Source organism: Meles meles, chromosome 8 (assembly GCF_922984935.1).
Source record: "Meles meles chromosome 8, mMelMel3.1 paternal haplotype, whole genome shotgun sequence".
Classification (NCBI taxonomy): Eukaryota; Metazoa; Chordata; class Mammalia; order Carnivora; family Mustelidae; genus Meles; species Meles meles.
Window position 1 is genome coordinate 63,648,101 of NC_060073.1, and position 21,251 is coordinate 63,669,351.

Here is a 21,251-nt window from a genome sequence, read left to right on the forward strand (position 1 = left end):
TCAGAGCCACCGAAGCTAGAGATACAATTAAGTCCTAAGCGGCCACTCACTGAGGGAGCATCTGAGAGAGCAGCCTCTCTGTCTTCTGCCTCTCCAGCTCCAGTTCCTCAGTCCGCTCCTGGATCAGGTCCTCCAGGTTCTGGGAATACTTCTCCAGCATCCACAGCATAGAGTCAGCAACACTGGTCTTCTTGCCTTGATTGATGCTTTTGAACTGAAAATGGAACAAACATCCCAATTCATCCATGAAGGTCAGCACACTTGCTCTCAGGTTGGAAACCTCAGCCACAGGAATGAAGTAGACACAGTCCCTGCCTGGAGGAGCTCCACTGGTGGGGAGCAGATGTGGAATAGTCAAGGGATGGCGGCTCTGGTAAGGGAAAGCACAGACAGCTGGGAGGAAGCGTGAGTTAGTTCCCTATGAGGCAGGTAGTCAGGAAGATGACTTTACAAAGGAGTCTATGCCCAGCATAGCATTACCACTCACCCTAGTGCTCTGGTTCTCACAAAAATATTGTAGAAGAGACATTCTTTGTTCTTCTCAAAGATAAATGGATGGATGGATAGACAGGTGGGTAGATATGATGGATGGAAGGATGGATGGATGGATGGCTAGATAGATGGGTAGACATGATGGATGGATGAATGGATGGATGGATGGATAGTTGGTTGGTTGGATGGGTGGATGGAAAGATGGGTAGGTAGAAAGGATGTATGTAGATTATTTACATATATAACCATTTGTACCTATTTCTTTCCTTGTTCAAAAAAAAACTTTAAAAAATAACAAATAGGTAAGGACATTGGGACCAAAGAATAATGCATGCTATTTTGGTCTAGCAAAATGCATGCTAGAAGTTGATCCCAATTTTTAATATTAGCTTCCTAGCAACAAAACAAAGAGGGAAACAGAGATTACACAACCCACAGAGTCCATGAGACAGTGGAGCATTAAATTGGTTGCTCAACAGAAACACAGCTACAGCGAGTTGCTGAACAGAGAGAAATACCCCTCTTAGGTCTTCATAGGAGGATAGTCACATATGGTCATAAATCATATCTTCAATGAATATCTTGCAGGAAATATGGCAGTGTGTTCCCTGAGGAGATTTACTAGAACCTTCCCCAATCCAGTTCGCACCTTTCCAAGGTGCAGTCAGTGGAAGAAGCAAATTAATGATGGTCAGAGTGAAGGAGTCTATTGCTGTCTAAATCCAGCAGCTTACAGTGTGTGCGTGTGTGTGTGTGTGTGTGTGCGCGCGCGTGTGTGGGTGTGGGTGTGCATATCCAACTCCATTAATACCACTTCTCTCAACCAAACATCTGTGAAGTGGAGAGTGGCAGCAGTCCCTAACACACACCTATTTTGTATTGCCCATTAAAAGCACAGGTGTAAGCTTTAAAGGTCAGTCGGGGTGGGCTTGACAGCTGCTGAACTTGAGACACCAAGGACACAAGGCTGACCAGAAGCTCACCTCCACAAGGAAGGTCCCCATCATACAAATGAAAAAAACAAAGGGTCTGAGAGATAAAATAACTTGCCAAGGATCTCATAATCGTGGAACTGAGATCGTTCATGTGTTCATTTTATCAGCAGCCACCCTACTGAATTATTTTAAAATTTGGGATGTGTTTTCCATTGTTTCCCTCTAGCTGCCCAGGAACACAATCTTAGGATTTGCAAATAGCAATAATTTTCTTCTTCCTTTCTAATATTCATCTTCTTGTTTAATTGCATTAGCTGGCACTCCCAGAACAATGTTAAGTGAACACGAACCCAGGGCTTTTGACTTCAAGGTTATCGTTCTTTCTCTAACACCTCACTTGCTTGCTTTCTCAGAGAACCATCACGCTCTTAACTTTGTTCTCTCACTTGATGGTCACTCAAATATGGCAAGTCGGGCCAGAGTTAGTCTTTTCAGGCAGCTTTTAGGGAGGTTGAAGCTCAATAGAGCAATCAGCTTGCCCAAGGTCAAGGAGGTAAAGTGCTGTGTAGGTATGAATGGAGGCATTCTGACCCTGAGCCCCCAAACAGCGTGGTGATCCCCACCTTCATGCTCTCTCTCACATGCCCATCCCTGCCTTCTCTGCCCCAGAGCCCTAGGCAGGATCTGTCCTCCTAGTCACCCACCGCTGGTCACGTTGATCTCTCATCCCTGGATCGATTCCAGGCTCGTGTTAAGAATTGGCTGCTGGTCCTAGTTCTGTAACCCGCCCTCACTGTGGTCCCTGAGAGCTCATTTTACTCTGAGACCCAGATTTCTCGTCTGTGGAATGGGCACATCACCTCTGATGCCAGAGCTGAGGTGGGGAGAGGATGTGGGAAGTCAGGGGATGTGGAAAGGGCTCTCGGAGGACACCCGTGCTTTTCTCCTGTCTGTCTTCCTGGCTCTCGTTCCCTTATCACCTGTCTGGATGCCCGTCTTGCTGGCTGAGCCTCTCCTTGGCGACATGCCACTGCGGTCAGGGAAGTGGGGGTGGAAAGGTGAGGCATGACGCTGTCACCTCAGGCTTGGTGGGTTGGCCTCATGGGAGCCATTAGCCAGCTCAGTCAGGCCCACACGGTCCACCTTCACCCTGCAAACTCGTAGGGACTTGCCTCACCCCTCTGTTGTAGTTCCCAAGGCCCCTCACAAATTCCAGCCCCACCTCTCATTCCCTGAGTCACTTTGGGGAAGCCCCTCACCTCTCTGTGCCTCAGTTTCTCTCCTATGAACCCAAGATAATATGAGGACCGCTTTGGATGGCTATTATAAGGATTAAATGAACTAAGCATAACACTTAGCATGGGGCATGGCACTTAGAAAGGCATTCGACAAACATCCCTGGAACCCGGGGCTCTGAGAAAGTTTTTTTCAGACAGTGGACCTCAGGCCCAGCCCTCAAGAATGATGGGGCTGGCCTATGCCCCCTTTACTACATAGGGTTTCTAGGACCCAGAGGTAGCGACTGGCTCCCCCTGGGAAAGTGAGGTGAACTTAGGAACCATTTCGTGTGAGCACTGGCCTGGGGAGCACTGACCTGGGTGTAGATCTGGTCGAGGCTGGGTCTGTCCTCCGGAGCCTCCTCCCAGCACTGCTCCATGAGCTGGATACACTCGGGTGGCCCATGGTCAGGAGACACCAGGGGCCGGCACAAGGGAGGGGGTGACACCACCTTCCTGATGATTTCTGCAATAAACGACATGTGGATGACAGGTTTGAGGTCCCCAGCAAGGCTTGTGGGAAGGGGTTGGCCTGGGGTCCTGAGATGGAAGGCAGGGGAGGCCTCTGGGGGTGCAGGGATCAGGCCCTGAGAGTACTCCTTGGCTCCCCTGCTCTGTACCCCAGGACATGCTGGCCACTGGACCCAGGAGAGTCCAGGATGTAACCAGGGAAAGGGTCTCACGCTAGTAGCTGGAAGAGCAGGTTTTGAATTCTGGGTCTGCTATGACTCTCTAGAAGACGGTAGACAAGACCAGAGATCGCTCTGAGCCTCAGTCTTCCCATCTGTGCAATTAGCTTAATAAACGGTCTTCTTGAGAGGGGTGTTGAGGGAAGAGAGGATGGATGTTGGGCAGCCAGCACCTACCAGTCTCTCCCTCACCCCCAAACCCAACTGCCGCTCCCTGCCCGTGATGACCACCGATGTGCTTAAGACCTTGACGCTGTGGCTCTTTCCGCCAGCCCAGCCACCTGGAGACTTTCTGGTGCCAGTTCCCCGTGGAAGAACGAGACTGTCTGCTTTCATTATTGTCATCATTATTATTTTCCCAAGACAGCCCCAACCATGATCTTCCTATCCCCACTCCCTGTAATAAAGACCGCCAGTCTAAGTCGAGGTCCAACAGATCAGTGTTCTAGTTCTGGCTCTGCCACTTGCCATCACTCTGTGCCTCATTTTCCCCAGCTAACAACTGCTCGAAACAGCTCTGCCTCAGGAAGCTGTTGGGAGCACTGGGGGGAGCTGAGAGATCACAAGGGCCCTGGGAAAAAGTGGGGCTGAGATCAGGAGGGGACTTCTAGATCACCCATGCACATTCTGAGTTATGTCACCTCCCTGAGCCTCAGTTCACTCACATATAAAAAGAGCATGAAACAGTCCAGACTCCCTAGGCTCTCAGAGGTATATTCCCCCTGACGTTTACTGGGATTCTCCTCTCTTGGCCCAGGAGCTGGGCCATGACGGCGCCCATGATGAGAAGGTTCTTTTTGGACTCCAATCCCCTCCCCATTCCTTGTTGCCCCCTTGCTGGGGAGAGAGCATGAGTGCCTGCCTCATTGTACAGATAGGGAAACTGAGGCTCCTGGGAGTGAAGTGGCTCCCCTACAGCTACAGGGCTGGTAAAGAGCAAACTCTCGATGTGAGTCTGACCTCTTCCGGCATGACTTTCTTTGCCCAGAGGCTTCCAGCCCACAGTCTCTGGGTCTGGGCCTCTGGGTACAGGGTCTGGAAAGCTGTACGCGCTTACAAAGAAGTGTGCGCATACGGAATCAATAACACAGAACACGCAAGTACAACTCATTTGCAAAAGTATTCGGATGAGGTTGTGATGCATGCATTTCAAAATACAAATGCCTTTCAAAATGTTGCTGATTTCAGAGCAGATTCTGTCTTTGGGTATTGTCTCAGTCGGCGGGTATTAAAAATCAAATAGCAGCATGTGAGGCTCCAAACGTTTCTGACATTAAAATGGAGTCCTCGGACGTGAACATGCTGAAAACTACCCCCTCAGGCCAGGCCAGGTCCCATGTTCCCTCACCATGCCAGGCCCGCTGTCCAAACCCAAGGCCTGTTCCAAGGTCAATCCCAGGGGTTGACCAGCCATGCCCAGCTCTGTCGGAATATGCTCCATGGGTGACTCCAGAAGATTTGGGGGCAAGAGCCCTGACCCACTGCTTTCCACTGAGAAGTCCCTTCCCTTCTCTGAGCCTCACTCAGTTATGCCTGAAGAAGGCACTTGCCCTCCCCCACCACAAGCTTGTCCAGGGGAATAATGCACATGACAGAGTTCTGGAAGTTGCTAGTGCCCACCTCTACCTCCCTCCCCGACACAGGATCTTGAGAAGATGTTATTTCTAAGAGCAAGGAGGATCTGCTTCTAAGTTGGGAAGTCAGGCAAGAATGTGGGGTCTCCCTATCATCATATCCTTAAAACCACTTGGGCAAATATTTATGGAGGGCCCACCAGGTGTCAGGCCCTTTGTCTAAAGAATTTCACTGAACCCTCACAACCACTCTGAGAGACAGGCAACATGGTCCCCCCATTTTACAGATGACAAAACTGAGGCTCAGATCCTAAGAGGGAGTTACTCGAAGTTATGAAGCAGATTGACATGGAGCTGGGCTTAGGTCGGTTTCCTTCAGTGCCTGTGCTCTTTGCATTTTTCCTCCCTGAGAGGGAAGTCACGCCCTCCATACACACACCGCCCCAGGGAGTAGCAGGCCCTGGACTGGCAGCCCAACCCAGTGGTGACCATCCAAGGTTTCCAGGCCTGGTCCCTTCCCCTAAAACCTCACAGAGTCCAGGCCCAAGGGGCCGTGCCCTGGGTGCCAGGTGCACGCACTCCATCTGGCTGGTCTCCCCTCTCCTGGTGGGTGAATGTGGGGGGCCGGGCTGTTAGGGGTGTTGAACAAATGGCCTGACAAAGGCTCCTCTCCTTCCCACTCCTCCACCTCATAAATTTGGGGCCTGGAATGCTCATTACTCACTGAGCAGGGCTTTGGTGGAGAAAGAAGCCAGCCAGGCCTCCCGTGAATTAAAGATTACCCACTGGGGGTGGGAGGGGATGGCAGGCTCAGTTCCATCTCTGCCCTGCCCTGCGGCTGAGATGCCAGGCCATCTGTGGGGACCGGTCCCTGGGACTAGACACAGGCAGCACGGGGACAGCTAGAAGAGTAGCCCAGGGTCTGGCTCACCCTGACAGGGAAGACAGAAGGGGAGGAAATGATTCTGAAGTTGGGCCCTGGCACTGGGGTCACAGAAGAAAATGTCTAAGACCAGGTGATGGTGGGGAAGGTGTGAGTGAGGGTCCTGCACACCTTGAAGGAGATGAGATGCTCTTGAAGGAGCCGCCCGTGGGCAGAGAAGCAAGCCCCCAAATACTGAGAAGCCCAGTCACATCTGACATGGGCCAGATGTCTGGCCCATTTTTTTGTTTCACCCCATTTCAAAGATAAGAAAACTGAGGCTCAGAGAGGGAAAGTGATTTGTGGCAAGTCGTGTAGTAAGTAAGTGACGCAGCTGGGGAAAATTGAGGTCTGTAGAAGCACAAAGTCGCCACTAAGCAAGGGGTTGGTTAAAGCATGAGCCCCCACAGATGCAGCAATGACTCTGGAAGAGGCAGAAGTTTTCTCCCCAAAACCAGTGTCTTCAGCCCCGGAGCTGGTCACTGCCATTTTCGGCAGAGCTGCCAAAGGCTGCCTGCCTTAAGATAAAGAAACTCAATTTTCTCACTGTCAAACCAGGCAAGCATGTCTGTGTGGTTATTCCCAGGACTCGATTTCCTGATGGCCACGGGACTCCCCAGTAGCATGGGGACCCCAGCCAAGGGAAGGCCACGGAAGGAAGACAGGGGTGCCGTACCTTCTGCAGAGAGGCCCGAGGAGCTGTAGGGTGGGCCTCGAGTCAGCACCTCCTGCAGGACGATGCCGATGCTGAAGATGTCTGCTTTGAGGGTACCCCGCCCAGGCGCCCCCGGCACCCGCAGCAGCTCCGGAGCCGTCCACAGCAGCTCTGCAGTCACAGGGCAGGGCCACACCATCCTCACCCACCGACCCCCAAGCTAGGCAGGGATGAGTGGACACTTCACACATGTGGTGTCCTTGCCCAGGAGGATGTGGGTGCTTCTGTTCTCCCCATTCCCAGGCAAGAAGCCTGGGGCAGCTCAAGGTCGCACCATGGGAAGTGCTGGAGGGTTGGACATCTCCCCACCCCCACGCCTGCACCATAAGCATCCAGTGGAAACAGAGGTCCCAGAACCTACTGGTGGCCCCTGCCTACCCCCAAGCTGACCTTCTGGGGCTGGCCGGGGCCGGGGAACCCGCTGAACATCCAGGAGCTCCGCATAACCGTGGTCAGTGACCTTGAGAACAAAGCGTCCATCCACCACACAGTTGCGGGACTTGAGGCGGCCATGGGGGAAATGCCGATGGTGCAGATAGCGCATACCCTAGTTGGACGTAACGGTGGTCCGGAAGGCCTGTGATGAATGGAAGGGGCCCCTGGTCCTCTCCGAATCCCACAGACCCTAGAAACCCTTCCTGCCTCTTTTCACCTTTTCCCACACTGTTCAAGTTTTTCTTAGACAAAGTGGAAAGAGACCAGGTCTTGGAAATCTGAGCATCCCTTATTTCCCTGCCCTCTCCATGGCCCTCCAGTTCCAAACCCAGGGAGGGTTCTCACACGGATCAAATCCAGCAGCAGAGAGGCCTTGAATGTCCAGTCCAGTCGCAGAGCCTCATTCCGCAGCAGGTCCTCCAGGCTGCCCCGGGCACAGTGCTCCAGCACTAGAGCACTGACCCCAGGGGCCACAAAGACGCCCAGACAAGCAGCCACATTCTCATGCCGCAGCTCCCGCATCTGTTGGGGCAAAGGGCACAGTACCAGCCACCAAGGCTTGTCAAAAGCTGGACCAGGTACAATCCACATCTGGGCCTCCAGTATTTAGCACCCAGCACAGGGCAGAGCACAGAGAGGCACCAGAAATGTTGGATGGATGGATATGTGGATGGATGGATGGATGGATGATGAACAGATGGATGAATGGATGATGGATGGACAAATGGATGGTTGGATGAATGGATGGTCGGATGGATGGATAAAGATAGATGGATAGATGAATGGATGCATGGATGGATGATGGAAGATGGATAGATAGATGGATGATGGAGAGATGGATGGATGAATGATGGATGTATGGATGATGGATGGATGATAGATGGGTGGATGATGGATGGATGGATGGATAGATGGATGGATAGATGCATGGATGGATCATGGAAGATGGATGGGTAGATGGATGAGGAGGAGGTGGATGGATGATTGATGGATGGACGGATCATGGATGGATGGGTGGATGGATGGACAGATGATGGTTCGATGAACAAGCAGGTGAAAAACCAAGTGGAAACATCATGGGTAAATAAGCCTTACCTTTCTCAGGAGGCTGAGGCAGCTGGGCCGCAGCTCAGGGGCAGTGCCTGCTTCAAACCTCTTCAGCCACACCCACTCTCCCTGTTTGAGGAAGAATAAGAGTTCACTGCTGCTGGTCCCCATCTTTGTGACCTTGGGTAAATCCCTCCATGTCTCTTGGCCTTGGCTTCTTCCCCATAAATTTATTCTTTCTGTGTGCTCCAAGCCAGGCAGAGCCTGGCGGGCGGAAACAGAAGCTAGACTTTCACTTTGGTGGGGCCAAGCCAGGGGCCAGGCTTAGGCTGACAGACCCGAATTCAGTCCTAACCCTGCCACTGTCTAGCTCTGTGACCTTGGATGTGTGAATTTGGTTATCTGAGCCTCATGTTACCCACTGCGGGTGGGAGGGAATGGCAGGTTCAGTTCCATCGCTGCCCTGCCCTGCACCTAAGATGCCAGGCCATCTGTGGGGACAGATGAGGGATACCTCAGGGGCTAACAATTGGTGTATATAAAGCATGTTAGTTCCCAATCTCAAGGTCAGCTTTACTCTGCAGACCTCAGGCACCCACAACACCCCAAAGCCTGCAAAGTGAGTAGGGTGGAAGGTGCTTGACCCAGGGTGTGTAGGAGAGGGGAGGATGGAAGAGAAGGAAGCTTTGGCCCAGGGCTCTGTCCTCGCCTTGGCCTTGCCCAGAGCTGGCTGAAGCCTTGGCCCTTTGTCCTCTGTCACTGATGGGTTTCTGCCTCCTTAGCCTCACACGGCCCGTCAGTTAACTCAAAGGAGCAGACAAAACATGCTGTGTACATCATTAAAGCCTCCTTTCAGCATAAAAGAAAAAAGACGGGATTCCGCTGGAGAGAAGGTGGAAAAGAAGGAGCATGAGCCTCATGTCACTTCCTGCACAATTAGTCCAGCTCGTCGACCGTGAGTCACAGAATACGGGGATGGGCGCATCAGTGAATTGTCGATCTTGAAAACCCAGCCCCTGAGAAGCCACTGTGTCCTCAGCAACTTTTGAATCCTGCTGGTCTAATCTCTGACTTCGCAGCCTTATCGGCGGGTGGCGAGGCTCTGCCTAGAGGCAGAGTCTCAGCCTGGGTGCTGGCCCACACCTCTGGACCTCTGAACCTGGGATCTCACCATCCCTTGCTGAAAGAGGCAGGAGGGTGACCCAGCTGGCCCCGTGAGAGAAGGCCTGGGGTGGACCCATGCCCGGAGTGCTCAGGCCCACATGGCCAGGATCTGGGTGCTTCCCAAGTTCTGGTCACAAACCATGCAAACTGGGAGCTGGGAAACTTGCTTCTCACTCCTACCATGCCGCTGATTTGCTGTGGGACCTAGGAAAGTCACTTGTCCTCTTCAAGCCTCAGTTTCCCGTTCCATAATGGGAGTAGGGCATACCGAGCCCCAAGAGGCTGTGGGCGCCCTCGCCTTCTCCCAGACTCCAGCTCTTCAGGCCTGGACATTGGGGTGACAGAAGCCCTCACCTGGTAAACGGCCACACTGGTGGGTTCCTGGGGGGCTGGCAGGCTCCTCGCTGACCCCTGGGCCACCGACCTCAGGCTTCCGCCATCCACCACACTCCTTGATTCGCTCAGGCTGTCCATGTTCAGCCTCTGCAGGGAGCAGGCAGGGTCAAAGGCCTGGGCCAGGCTTCCCTCAGCAGCTTGCCCAGCCAGCCCGGGGCCTGCCCCACCTACCCGTCTGCTCGGGGGTCGATGGATGAAGGTGAGCTCCTGGGCTGTCAGCAGGATCCGGTGGGGACCCCGCACCAGCTGCAGCTGTTGGATGCCCAATCTGGAGGCCAGAGAGAGTGCAGGGCAGATGGATGGTGCACATGTCACTCCCAACTTGATCCAGTCCCTGGGACCTGCGCTGCCCCGGAGCCCTCTCTCCAGCAGCCCCAGCTGGGCTGGGAGGGCACCGCTGAGCACTTCCTCCTAAAGAGGCCCTCAGCCCCAGCTCAGGGTTCGCCCCCTGGCCTAGTATGGCTGCTGGTCCCTAGTTCACAAGTTCCCAAATTGCCTGGAGGCTCTGTGGGGTGATCAGAGCCTAGGGTGAGGGCTGGGGGGCTGGAGCACTAGCCCACCTAGATGTGGCTAGAGCTCAGGGAGCACAGAGAACCTCAGACCCAGGAAGAATTGTCTTTAACGCTGAAGGGCCCAGGGAGTCCGCCTGGTCAAGTCCTCATTGTCCACGTTCATAGCCTGAAGCTCAGTAAGGGACGTCCTGGGGGAGGTCCCAGGCTTCTTCCCCAGCTTTCAGATGGACATTTCAGGAGGCACCCCAGCCTCGACAGGGCCCTGACCAAGGTTCTAGGACAGACAGGAGTTCTGGGTGGTCCTGAGGTCCTAGGAGGAGGATAGGAAAGTTTCCTGCAGATGGCCAGAACTGTGCCTAAGGAAGAGACACCTTGAGGGGTGGAGGGCACCAAGGGGTGGAATGAGGCTCCAGGTTAGACAGAGTCTTACCTGATGAGGCACATGAGGGCCCCGCCGGCCAGGGCCAGAAGACAGGCCAGGGCAAAAGCCAGGAGGCTGCCAGGGGGCTGGGCATCTGTTGGGGGAGCAGGGCGCATGTGAGTCCTAACAGTAACAACAGCGAAAGGAGAGAGGCCCCTTTCCCCCAGCTCCTGCGCCTCCCCCTTGACCTTCCTCTGGGAAATGGAAACACAAAACCCTACCCAGACCCTCCCCAGGGATGAGGCTCAGAATGGCCTCCAAGTGGGAATGTCCTATCTGTGGGCTGGTCATCATATACAAACACTGATTTCTAGTGTTTTCTGTCTGGGTTCTTGGGCTCCCTGTTCCCAGGTCCCCAGGGACCCTGCTCAGATCCCATCATAGTCCTGATCATACTATGGTCTCTTGTCTCCTGGCATATTAGGTCCCTTCCCACTAGACAGAGTAGCTGGATAGAAGAACCTATGTCTTACTCATCTCACTGTCCCTGGCACTCAACACAGGGCCTGGATGGGGCTGCATAAAAATTTTGTACCCCTCTCAATTGCTGTCTTACTTCTTACATTCCCCCTGGGATGGGCCACTCACTACCTGTTTTGGCAGCCAGTCTCATTGTCCTTCACTCTGACTATTAGGAGAGCCCTCCTTACGCTGAATCCAAATCTTCAGCCCCATCTCAGGAGTTGGATATAAAGAGACTGCTAAGGATCACTGGGCAAGGTTGGAAGGGCTACCTTGGGCAACCCTGGCATCAGCTTAAGCTGGCCAAATGCCCAGCGCCATTCTGGAGAAAGGACGTTGGCCTCTGCTGCCACAGGAAGAGGGTCATCCCTTCCTCCTTCCTTGCCTCCTCCCTTCCTTCACTCATTAGAGGATGACCACTGCTGTCTGCCCCCTGCAGAGGTCCCCAATCTGAGTTAAGTCCGACATAATAATAGCAGCAAATAGCTTGCAAGCCAATTACTCTATTGTATTGCCTTCAGCACCTATTCTGAGACTATCCTGTAGCTCAGTTCGGTTATTCTGCACAAGGACTTCTGGAAGCAGGGATGGTCATGATCACAACTCAGTAGGAGAGAAAACAGAGAGAAGGAATGGTCTGTGAGTAGCAGAGCCCAGGTTCAAAGCCAGGCAGTTTTGCTCTGGCATCTGGCCTCCTAACCACAGCTCCATCCTGACTCCCTCCCAGGCTCTCAGGGGCTGAGCTCTGAGTCTGAATCTGGAGGCAATGAGGGAGCAGGCATAGGGCCTGCAGCAGAAAAGCATTCCAGGTCTAGGGGGCGGCAACTGCCAAGTTTCTGAAGCAGGAGCAGAGGCGTGTGATCAAGGGAGGGCAGGGCAGAGGAGGAGGAAGGCAGGCCAAGGAGCTGAGGGGGCCAGGGTGTTGTGAAGTCCAAGTCCAGGATTCCAACGACGTGACTCCGGGTGAGGCCAAGTTCTGCAGGTTCTGCTGGGGGCATGCCAGATCTGATCACGTTTCCAAAGGATCCTCCAGTGCTCGCTTCGGCAGCACATATACCAAAGGATCCTCCAGCCTGCCGGGTTGTACGAGGACAAGGGTGGAAGCAGGGTAGCAACCCAATGAGAGATGATGAGGATCTGGGCCGGGCAGGGCCAGGGAGGAATGAACCATTCTGCTTCTGGGCAAATTCTAAAGACGGAGAACCTAGGGCTTGCTGACCGATCAGATGTGGGGTATGAGGTTAGAGGTTCCTGCACCTCTGGGAGGTTGAGGGGCCGTGACCTGCAATGGGGAAGATGATGGGAGGCAGGTTGGGGGCCAGATCAGGAGTTCAGATTCAGAATACACCAAGTCTGAGATGCTGACTAAACCTCCAGGTAGCATCTTACTGGACATGTCCAGTAGGTGGTGGGACAGATACGGAGTTTGGGAGTCAACAAGGCTGGAGACGTCAATCTGGGGCCACAAGAATGGGTGAGATGCCAAGGGAGTGAGCGAGAGGGAACACAGAAGGGCTCAAAGCACCGAGCCCATAGGTGTCGGTGGTAACAGGCCAGCTCTGCGGAAGAACAGAAAAGGTGACCAAGAAGGAGCAAGAGCCGGGGAACCTGGAGAGCAAGGGAGCAGGAGGAGGAGGGAGAGGGGCTGACACTCCCTGGCCCAGCAAGGCACAGACTGACAACTAGCCCTGGGTCTCGGCCCTGCAGAAGCCATTGGTAGCCTCAATATGACTGCTCCTGTTACAAGAGGGGTGGAGAGAGTCAGTGGAGAGGATTCAAGAGAAGAGGGGAAGTGACATTTAGTCCACTTAGCATGGGCGCCATTTCAAGGAATATTATTGCCAAAGAGAGTCAAGGAACGCAGCGGAGCCTTAAAGGAGGGGTGAATGAATGAATGGCTCTCTAAGGTTAACATACCAAGACAGATAATCAGAGAAAACAAAGAACATGGCATATCCTCTTGCCAACAAGACCCCTGAGACTCAGGCGGTGGAGAAGCCAGCAGTGGACGGGGACGAGTCCAGCCAGTCCTAGGGCTCCTAGATGCCCCCTGGGGGAGTAGTTTCCACTGAGGATCTGTGACCATGTAGTCCCGTCCCATCTCCTCAAAGCACAAGCCCTGCCCCTAGGCTCTGCCTTGCCCTCGTGCAAGGACAAGCAGGGGAGGGTGCTTTGTTCCTATTTCTACACAAGACATGGGGAACAAGAGAGGGTGTGCGACTTGCCCAAGTTCACACAGCTAGTCAGCGGCAGCACTGAACACATTTGCCCAAAGCCCCTGCATCTGGTCTCTCCATCCATGATGCCCAATTAGTTGTATTGGAGATGATCATGACAATCCTGGGCTAGAGTGTGAGCCTGCTGTTTTTGGATTCCTGGGAGAAGACCCATCCCTTGGCTGGTGCTGCTGCTCAGGCCCCCACCACTACCCCCTCAGAGCCCTGGCTCAGAGCACCTGCCCTTCCCCTGACCCCTTTATCAGGGAGCTTCATTACGGTTGCTGCCCACGGGCAGGGGTCTTCTCTGCCGGCACACCCTCGATTCTCGGCACTGAGCATAGGACACAGCGGATGCCGAATAAATGTTGGCTGATGGATTGGTTGAATGAATGAATTGAAACCTGTTAGGTGGTGAAGTCTGTGAGCCACGACTGATGGAGCCCAGAGGAGAGAGATGCCCCTTCATCAGCCCCTGGCTTCCCCGCTCACAGCTCTGATCACACTGTGCTATGTCCTTTTCAGCTGTCTCCATCTCTGCCACCAGACAGAAGCCCCTGGAAAGCAGGCCCTGGTGCTGGTCTTCAAGCACATCAGCTCTACAAGGACAGGGACATCATTTCGTTCACTCCTCTATCCCTGGGGCTGGGCATAGTGCCTGATGCGTGGGAGGTCCTCCAGCAGCATTTGTGGAAGAGAAAAGGTAAAGAAGCAATTGGATGAAGGCAGCTTCATGAGCTACCTGCTAGTCTGGGGGATGGATGACACCAGTCCTCCCCAGCATGGGACACACACCCTTTGAACATAAAGGTGCTGTGAGGATCACAGAGGAGAGGCCCCAGCCCTGACAGATAAGACAGGTGAGATTTAATCTGGCAAGGTGGTGAGTAATCCAGGAAGGAAAAAAATGCACTGAATGGATGGACAGAAGGATGGATGGATGGATGGATGGATGGATGGATGGATGGATGGATGGATGGTTGGATGGATGGTTGGATGGATGGGTGGTTGGATGGATGGTTGGATGGATGGATGGATGGGTGATGAATTACCTCTCACACATAGCGTATCGGGGTCAAACCAGCAGCTGGAGTCACGTGCTGGAGGGGCCCCTCCTGGAAAGTGTATGGCCCTGTCCAGGGGCTGCACTCGCCATGTGCCTGTGTCCAGAATGTGGGTGGGGACCAGCTGGCTTCCCTGACCATCTGTGTCCAAAATGACATACTGAGCCAGCCTTCTTCCCTTCTCATCTGTCCGGATCCTCTGGCTAAAGCCAGCCACGTTCAGAGCCCCGGTATGGTCCCCCAGGTGGGCCCCAGAGAGCCTGGCCCCATGGCTCTGAGAGCGGTTCAGGGCATGGATCATCAGGACAACCGCGTCATAGATGGTCCCAAAGAGAGGGGACACCTATGGAAGAGAAGGTCCCTCAGCCACATAACCCCATGACACAGACTCCCAGACATCTCTGAGCCCTGCCAGCCACAATCTTGTGGATTATCACCCCCACCCTGCCCCCCACACAGCCCTCTCTGTGGTCCCACTGGGACCTCAGTTCTCGCTCAGCCGTATGACAGTCTCCATGGCCACCACCAATGCTGACATTTCACAGGCACCTCCAATTTGCCCGATACGTCCAAAACAGAACTCCTGTTCTTCCAGTTTCTGTCTGGTCCTGCGACGCAAACTTTCCTCCCATAATCTGGGAAATGGAATGACCACCTGCCTGCTGTCTCAAGTCTAGGTCTGATTCCTAACTCCTCTCTTTCTCTCTTCCAGTTCGTCACTGAATCTTTTCGGTTCTATTTCAGAACTTATTCCCAGCCCAACTGACTCCTCACCTGCTCTGCTCCTGCCATCTGGGTCCAAGCCCCCTCACCCTCACCCGGCCTACACAGGAGCCTCCTAAAGGCCTCCTTGCTTCATCTGGGTCTCTTCAGGCCACTCAGGCAACCAAAGCAATTTTTTGTGAAAAACCATAAATCAAGGGGCACTTGGGTGGGGCAGTCGTTGAGCGGCCGACTCTTGGTTTCAGCTCCGGTCCTGATCTCGGGGTTGTGGGATCGAGCCCCGGGTCGCGTTGTGTGCTCAGCACAGAGCCTGCCCAGATTCTCTCTCCCTCTGCCCCTCCTGCTTGTGTGCGTGCTCTCTCTCTCTCTCTCTCTCTCTCTTTCTCTCGCTCTCACTCTATCACAAACAAATCTTAAAGAAAAACAAAAAAATCTATGAATCAAATTATTTCTTACTTAAAACCTGCTGATGGCTTCCCATTTCCCTTATAAGTTGAGACTCCTTGACTGGCATAAAATGCCCCACCTGGCCAGGCCCCAAGCTCACTCAGACTCCTGTTCCGATGTGACATGACAGTCCAGCCTCTCCACGCCCTCTGCCTGTTCCCCTAGCCTCCAAAGCTCACTCTGCCGCCGGGCCTTTACACCTTTCTGTTCCCTTCTTTCTTTCTTTTTTTTGTACTGCTCGTCTTGATTCGCTAGTTTCTTGACCCCCCAATGGGCCACAAGCCACAGTTTGAAATAACCCCAATCTAGATTAACTTTGAAGTCCCTTCAGTTTTCCAGTCCCCAGCTGGGAGCTCCCCAGCAGATCTGCACCCTGGCTGCCTCCTTCCCATTCAGGACTCCGATCAAGGGCCACCTCCTCACAGTGGGCTCCCCTGCTTGTCCTAATCCTGTTACCCTCTTCTCCATCCCGGCCACTCTCTGTCACTTTATCCTGTTTTGTTTTGTTTTTGTTTTCCCTTGGCGACATTATCACGATTTGAATTCAGTTGTATGGTTGCTTGGCTATTATCTGTCTTGCCCTAATGGAAGCTCCCTGAAGGCCAGGTCTGCCTTATCCATTGCTGTGTCCCTGACGCCTGGCCCAGGGGCAGAGCAGAGGGACCCCATTCACAACTGTCAGATGAATGACTCCTGTTAAGGCCCTCCATCAGCCTCTACATTCCTGTCACCACCTCCAGACCCTGCTGTCTTCTTGTCACCAAGAAACAGACATCCCAAGGGGGACTCAAGCAGCTGAGTCCTTGTACACCAAAGCCGAGCAGCGCCCACACCCCCAGCTCCGCTGGCCCCTCTCAGATTCACAGCAGTGCCTCCAGAAGACATTCCCATTCTCCCACACCCCGGCATCTCGCCTGCTGATCTGCACAACGTGCTAGGCGATGCAGAGGAAGAAGAGGGAGACTGTCTGTGAGAGGAAGAGCAGCTGGGCCAGAAAGGAAAATTGCAGGCGCTGAGCTGGAGACAGAAAAATAGAAGCAGAAAGTCACAGGAGAGGGAGAATTGAGGAAGCACGCCAAGAGAGACTAATAGACACCCACACACAAGCAAGCACGCGCGCGCACACGCACAGACACACACAGACGATAGAGAGAAAGAGAAAACTGGAGATGGCGTGAGTGCACCTAGGGACTAGGCAGGGACACTTTGTCCAGTAAGGGACAGGTCATGTGGGGCTGGTCGGGCAGGTGGCTGGCTGACCAAGACCAGGAAGGCCTTAAGTGCGTGAAGAGTGCAAGTAACCTGCCCATGGCCCCGCACTCCAGACCTACCTGCTCTGGTTCCAAGTGCGTGGCCGCCTCTTCACTGGCCACGGCAGCTTCAAAGGCCTTGTCCGTGGGGCCAGACTCCAGGCTGATGGTGAGCACGGCGTCATAGACCTCCCGCAGTGGCCCGCTGTCGCTGAGGGCCAGGTAGGAGTGGTTGCGGTAGGGCAAGGCGAACGACATGGTATCGTAGGGCAGGAAGACCAGCCTCCCGTCTGCCAGGCCCCGGGCCCACGCTCGGCTCAGCAGGGCGGTCTGCTCCAGGCCCCCCAGGAGCGCCGAGTGCATACACAGCACCACAACTGGAGGGGGGGTGGTGGGGGAAGGGAGTGACAGGCTTGCCTCTGCAAGGCCTTCCCTGCAGCCCAGGCCCTGGAGAGCTGCTCTGAGCAATCAGGTCTGATCCCCTACTGTGAGCACATTCCTCTTTGCCCTCACGAAGGAGATAGGCCCTTGGTGACATGGCAGCCAGGTTTGTCCCCAGGCCCCCAGGGCAGAAGGGAGCCCTTGCCCAAGGCAAGTGTCTCACACATCTACCCAAGGTAGTGGTCCCCTGTATCTTTCCTCTCTTCTCCACTTGGGTCCCTGACCAGGGCTACAACCTCAGCCAACAAAGGGCCACCCACTCAGGTTCCTACAGCAATCCCTTTTCTCTAGAAAATCCATGAAAACAGAGCCACTTAAGAAGGCCGGGGGGTCTCCCTGCTGGCGCCTAAGGCCCTCTGGTCATGTGGAAGTCAGAACCTAGAGCCCTGGGCTCTGCTGAGCCCCTGGGTGGCCACGCTGTGTGGGCCATGGACCACAGGCCACCTGCTCCCTGCCCCAGCAGAGTGGGGAGGACGCTCAGAGACTCACTCAGTAGGCCTGGGAAGAAATAGAACCAAAGATTCCTTTGCCCCATCTCTTTGGCCCTGTGTTTACTCTGGCTTCACACAAAAAAACCCTTCGTGTGATAAGTTGGGGGTGCTGTTCTGCAGCTGGCCACAGGGGAAAGCTGATACCCACAACCCGGGAGGAAGCATGCACTGGGTTGGAGGGCGTTTAGTAGCCTCATGTGGTTGATGAGGACACCATAGCACAGAGAGGTTTAGGGAGTTGCCTGAGGTCACACAGCTGGTAAGAGGTGGGGCCAGGAGTGAGATTCTGGCAATCTGACCCCAAAGAATGTGCCCTGAACCCCTCTGCCTCCCAGCTTTTGAAAGCTGGCAACTTTCAGCAACAAGGGTGGAGAAGGAGTCTAATGACGTGGTCCCCACTGCTGCCACTGTGTTCAGGTCACGCACAACGGAGCTGTCCATTCTCCTAGTCCCATGGTCATGTTACTCCATTCCCTTGCACTGGAACACCTTGCCCCTCATTGCCACCTTCATTCAACTTCCTCTCGTCCAGCCCTGGTGTCACCTCCTCTGGGAAGCCCTCCTCAGCCCAAACAAAGCACCTCCTACCAGACCATAGCTCCTCACTGCTGGGGCCTGGGTGCTCTCTCCCCACCACCGCCCCCCTCCCCCTGAGCCCACCCAGGCCCTGGCCCAGGGCAGCGCTCGGTGACTCTTGGCTGAATGACGTGTTTTCAGAGTGCTCAGCACCAAGAAGCTGCTGCTCATGATGCCGTGAGGCTGTCATGATCCCCATTTCACCCACAGGAAAACTGGGGTTCAGAGAAGTGAGGTTCTGCTCCTAATGGGTAGTGGGCACCCTGGGGTCAAACCTTACTGTCCACCTGGTGTGAACTCTCAGAGCGGCCACACGAGCTGGTGGGTTGCCCACCCTCCCCCCTCGGGCGTGGGCTGCAGTTCCCTCAGGTGGAGGGCGGCAGTCACGAGTCTCTGAGAAACAACACTTTCCCCTGCTGCCTGCAAAACGTTCTCATACTTGCCAACTTTGTGCCATTCTCATTTCTCTCTTGTACTCAGTTCCGCTCTTCTCTCTTTCTGTTCCCTTCTTTCTTTCTTTTTTTGTACTGCTCGTCTTGATTCGCTAGTTTCTTGACCCCCCAATGGGCCACAAGCCACAGTTTGAAATAACCCCAATCTAGATTAACTTTGAAGTCCCTTCAGTTTTCCAGGTGCCGCCTCTGCCCCACAGTCTACGCACCATGCCTCTCCTTACCTGACTACTTCCTGAAACACAGGCATCTGCCACCTCCCCTAAGAAGCCTTAGAGCCCCAGAGCCCGGCCCCAAATCTCCCCTGATTCTGTTCCCTCAGATGGTCTTGAACTCTCTGTCATAATCCCCGGCTTATATACCTGTCTCTCCATCACATAGTCATGTCCGGAGCTCCCTTGTCTGTCCTGTTCCCCTATGTGACCCAGCATTCAGCACAATAGGGGCTTGAGAAAGGCAAGAAGTGACTGCCTCAGTCGGGGAAGCATGTGCCTCTTGACTTCAGGGCTGTAAGTTCAAGCCCCACTTTGGGTGTAGAGGTCACTTAAAAAAAAAATCTTAAAAAAAAAATGATTATGACTCTAGCTGCCTCCCTGGCTCAAGTACTGCTACACTCTCATTTCCTTCAGGGTACTAGGCAGGAAGCAAGGAAGCTTTGGGCTCTCATTCCACAACTAACGCTTGAATCAGAGCTCAAAATCCAATGGCACGGCTTGCCAACTGTGTGACTCGGGCAAGTTACACACCTTCTCTGAGCTGCAAAGTGCAGAGCTCAACAGGACTCATTCACAGGGCTGCTGGGGGATTAAATGCAGGGCTGCCATCCAGGGCTCAGGCCAGTGTCTTCACAGCCACAGGAAGTCTGGCTGCCCACAGGAGGAAGGCACCCAGGTACACTTACTTTTCAGGCTGTCCACGCTGCAGAGCTGCTCCAGGACCTCCGTGGCCCCCTGCTCCCCGGGTCCTAGAGAAGTCACCAGCCCCACAGGCAGCCCATGTGTCCTGAGAGTCATGGCCACCTGCTGGGCTGTGGCTACCCAGATGTCCTGGTGGGAGGACACGATGGCCACGTGTGCCCAGCCGAAGTGTCTCATGATGGACAACAGCACGTGGGCCGCTGAAGGCAAGGTGGGCACTAGCTCCCCTCCTCCTTCGGGAGCTCCGCACGCCCAAGAGAAGAGGGTCTTGCCCCAGCTTTGGGCCAGCAGAGCGGCTGCTTGGCAGTAACCAGGATTGACGGGACCCACAAAAGCAGCTATGGTGTTCTTGTGGGCCAGGAACGTGGCCAGGGCATGAGGGGTGTCACAGCCTGTGGGAAGGACCACGGAAACCAGCCTCGAGCCCAGCACCAGTGAGGAGTCCTGGCTGGCTTGGTCCACAGCCAGCTGGGCAGCCACACTGGGGAGGGCCTGGGCAAAGATGGGGTCACAGTCCCAGGGGCCCAGCACTCCTAAGGTGAAGGTCCCTGACCCCAGGGCCAGATCGGGGAGAGAGCCAGCCCACAGGAGGGCACCCCAAAGCACCACAGAGAGAAGAGGAGGGGAAAAGGCTGTCCTTGGATGACGGACAGTGGCCCCCCATGGGCCCTGGGAGGGCAGGCACATCTTCCCACGTAGCCACGCCCAGCACCAACCTTCAGGGTACACGCCCCCCTGTGAGTCCTGGGAAAGGGGGACAATAATAAAGTTTGCTTTCTGGAACTTTCTGCCATTACTGCCTGCATGATTTTGAAGCAGACAGCACCTCTCCCCAGAACCTCGGCCTCCTCATTGATAAAAGGAGGGATTTGGACCCATGATGTCTGAAGACTGACCCCCCTTTAGAGCTGGCCAGCCCTGGTTCCCATTCTCCCCTTCCTTGTTGCTCTACACCCATCTCTGAGGTTTCTGAGCCTTATTTCCCTCTTCTGTAAAAATGTGGGAAACAAAGACTACTTTATGGAGGGATTGTGACAGTTAAGTGGCATGACGTGAAGCACTTAGCACAGTTCCTGGTACTTAGGTTTTCCATAAATCTTGCTTTTCTCCCCTATTATTTGTTTGTTTCCTGCACTCATCCACCCAGGTGGACCAGTTCCCTTGGTCCCCTTCTGAGACTCTCCTGTCCCATCCCCACCAGCCCAGCACCATCCCCCAGCACTTAACTATGCTGGACTCTGGGGCCCCTTAGCGCACACATGTTTGTAGAAGGGGGGGTTACAATGCGCGTGCACAGCCCCCTCTCTAATCCCTGCTCAGACAAAGGCCTTTCTATCACCATAGTACAGATGAGGAAACTAAGGGAGACTGGATAGAGTTGGCAGAGAGCCAGGATGAGGACAAGTCTCTCCCACTCATCCTCCAGCCCACACAGGATCTCCTTGATGAAGTCATTTGGACTAAAGCACCCCCCATTCCATCCCACTGTCCCAGGACTTTGATGTCCACCCTCTGCCTACAGCCTGGTCATCGCCCATTCCCCAGCCACGGCCCTCAGCCAAGTCCTCCCACCCACTTCGTGCAGCCAGCAGCCTTCCACTCTGGGGGCCCACTATGGAAAAAATCCAATCTT

General features: G+C 54.3%; 1 protein-coding gene across 1 annotated transcript in view; it reads right to left on the reverse strand.

The window, feature by feature from the left end:
• The window catches only part of LOC123948785 (guanylate cyclase D-like), a 34,690-nt gene extending 14,385 nt beyond the window's left edge, over positions 1 to 20,305 (reverse strand). The window contains exons 1-12 of the mRNA XM_046015935.1: positions 19,603 to 20,305; positions 16,823 to 17,118; positions 14,310 to 14,664; positions 10,589 to 10,673; positions 9,818 to 9,914; positions 9,605 to 9,733; positions 8,135 to 8,215; positions 7,385 to 7,561; positions 6,995 to 7,151; positions 6,566 to 6,715; positions 3,022 to 3,170; positions 51 to 214 (exon numbers count right to left, since the gene is read on the reverse strand). Coding sequence (XP_045871891.1) covers positions 51 to 214; positions 3,022 to 3,170; positions 6,566 to 6,715; positions 6,995 to 7,151; positions 7,385 to 7,561; positions 8,135 to 8,215; positions 9,605 to 9,733; positions 9,818 to 9,914; positions 10,589 to 10,673; positions 14,310 to 14,664; positions 16,823 to 17,118; positions 19,603 to 20,305 — 2,543 coding nt within the window. The remainder of the gene's footprint in view (positions 1 to 50; positions 215 to 3,021; positions 3,171 to 6,565; positions 6,716 to 6,994; positions 7,152 to 7,384; positions 7,562 to 8,134; positions 8,216 to 9,604; positions 9,734 to 9,817; positions 9,915 to 10,588; positions 10,674 to 14,309; positions 14,665 to 16,822; positions 17,119 to 19,602) is intronic.
• Positions 20,306 to 21,251: the final 946 nt, after the last annotated feature.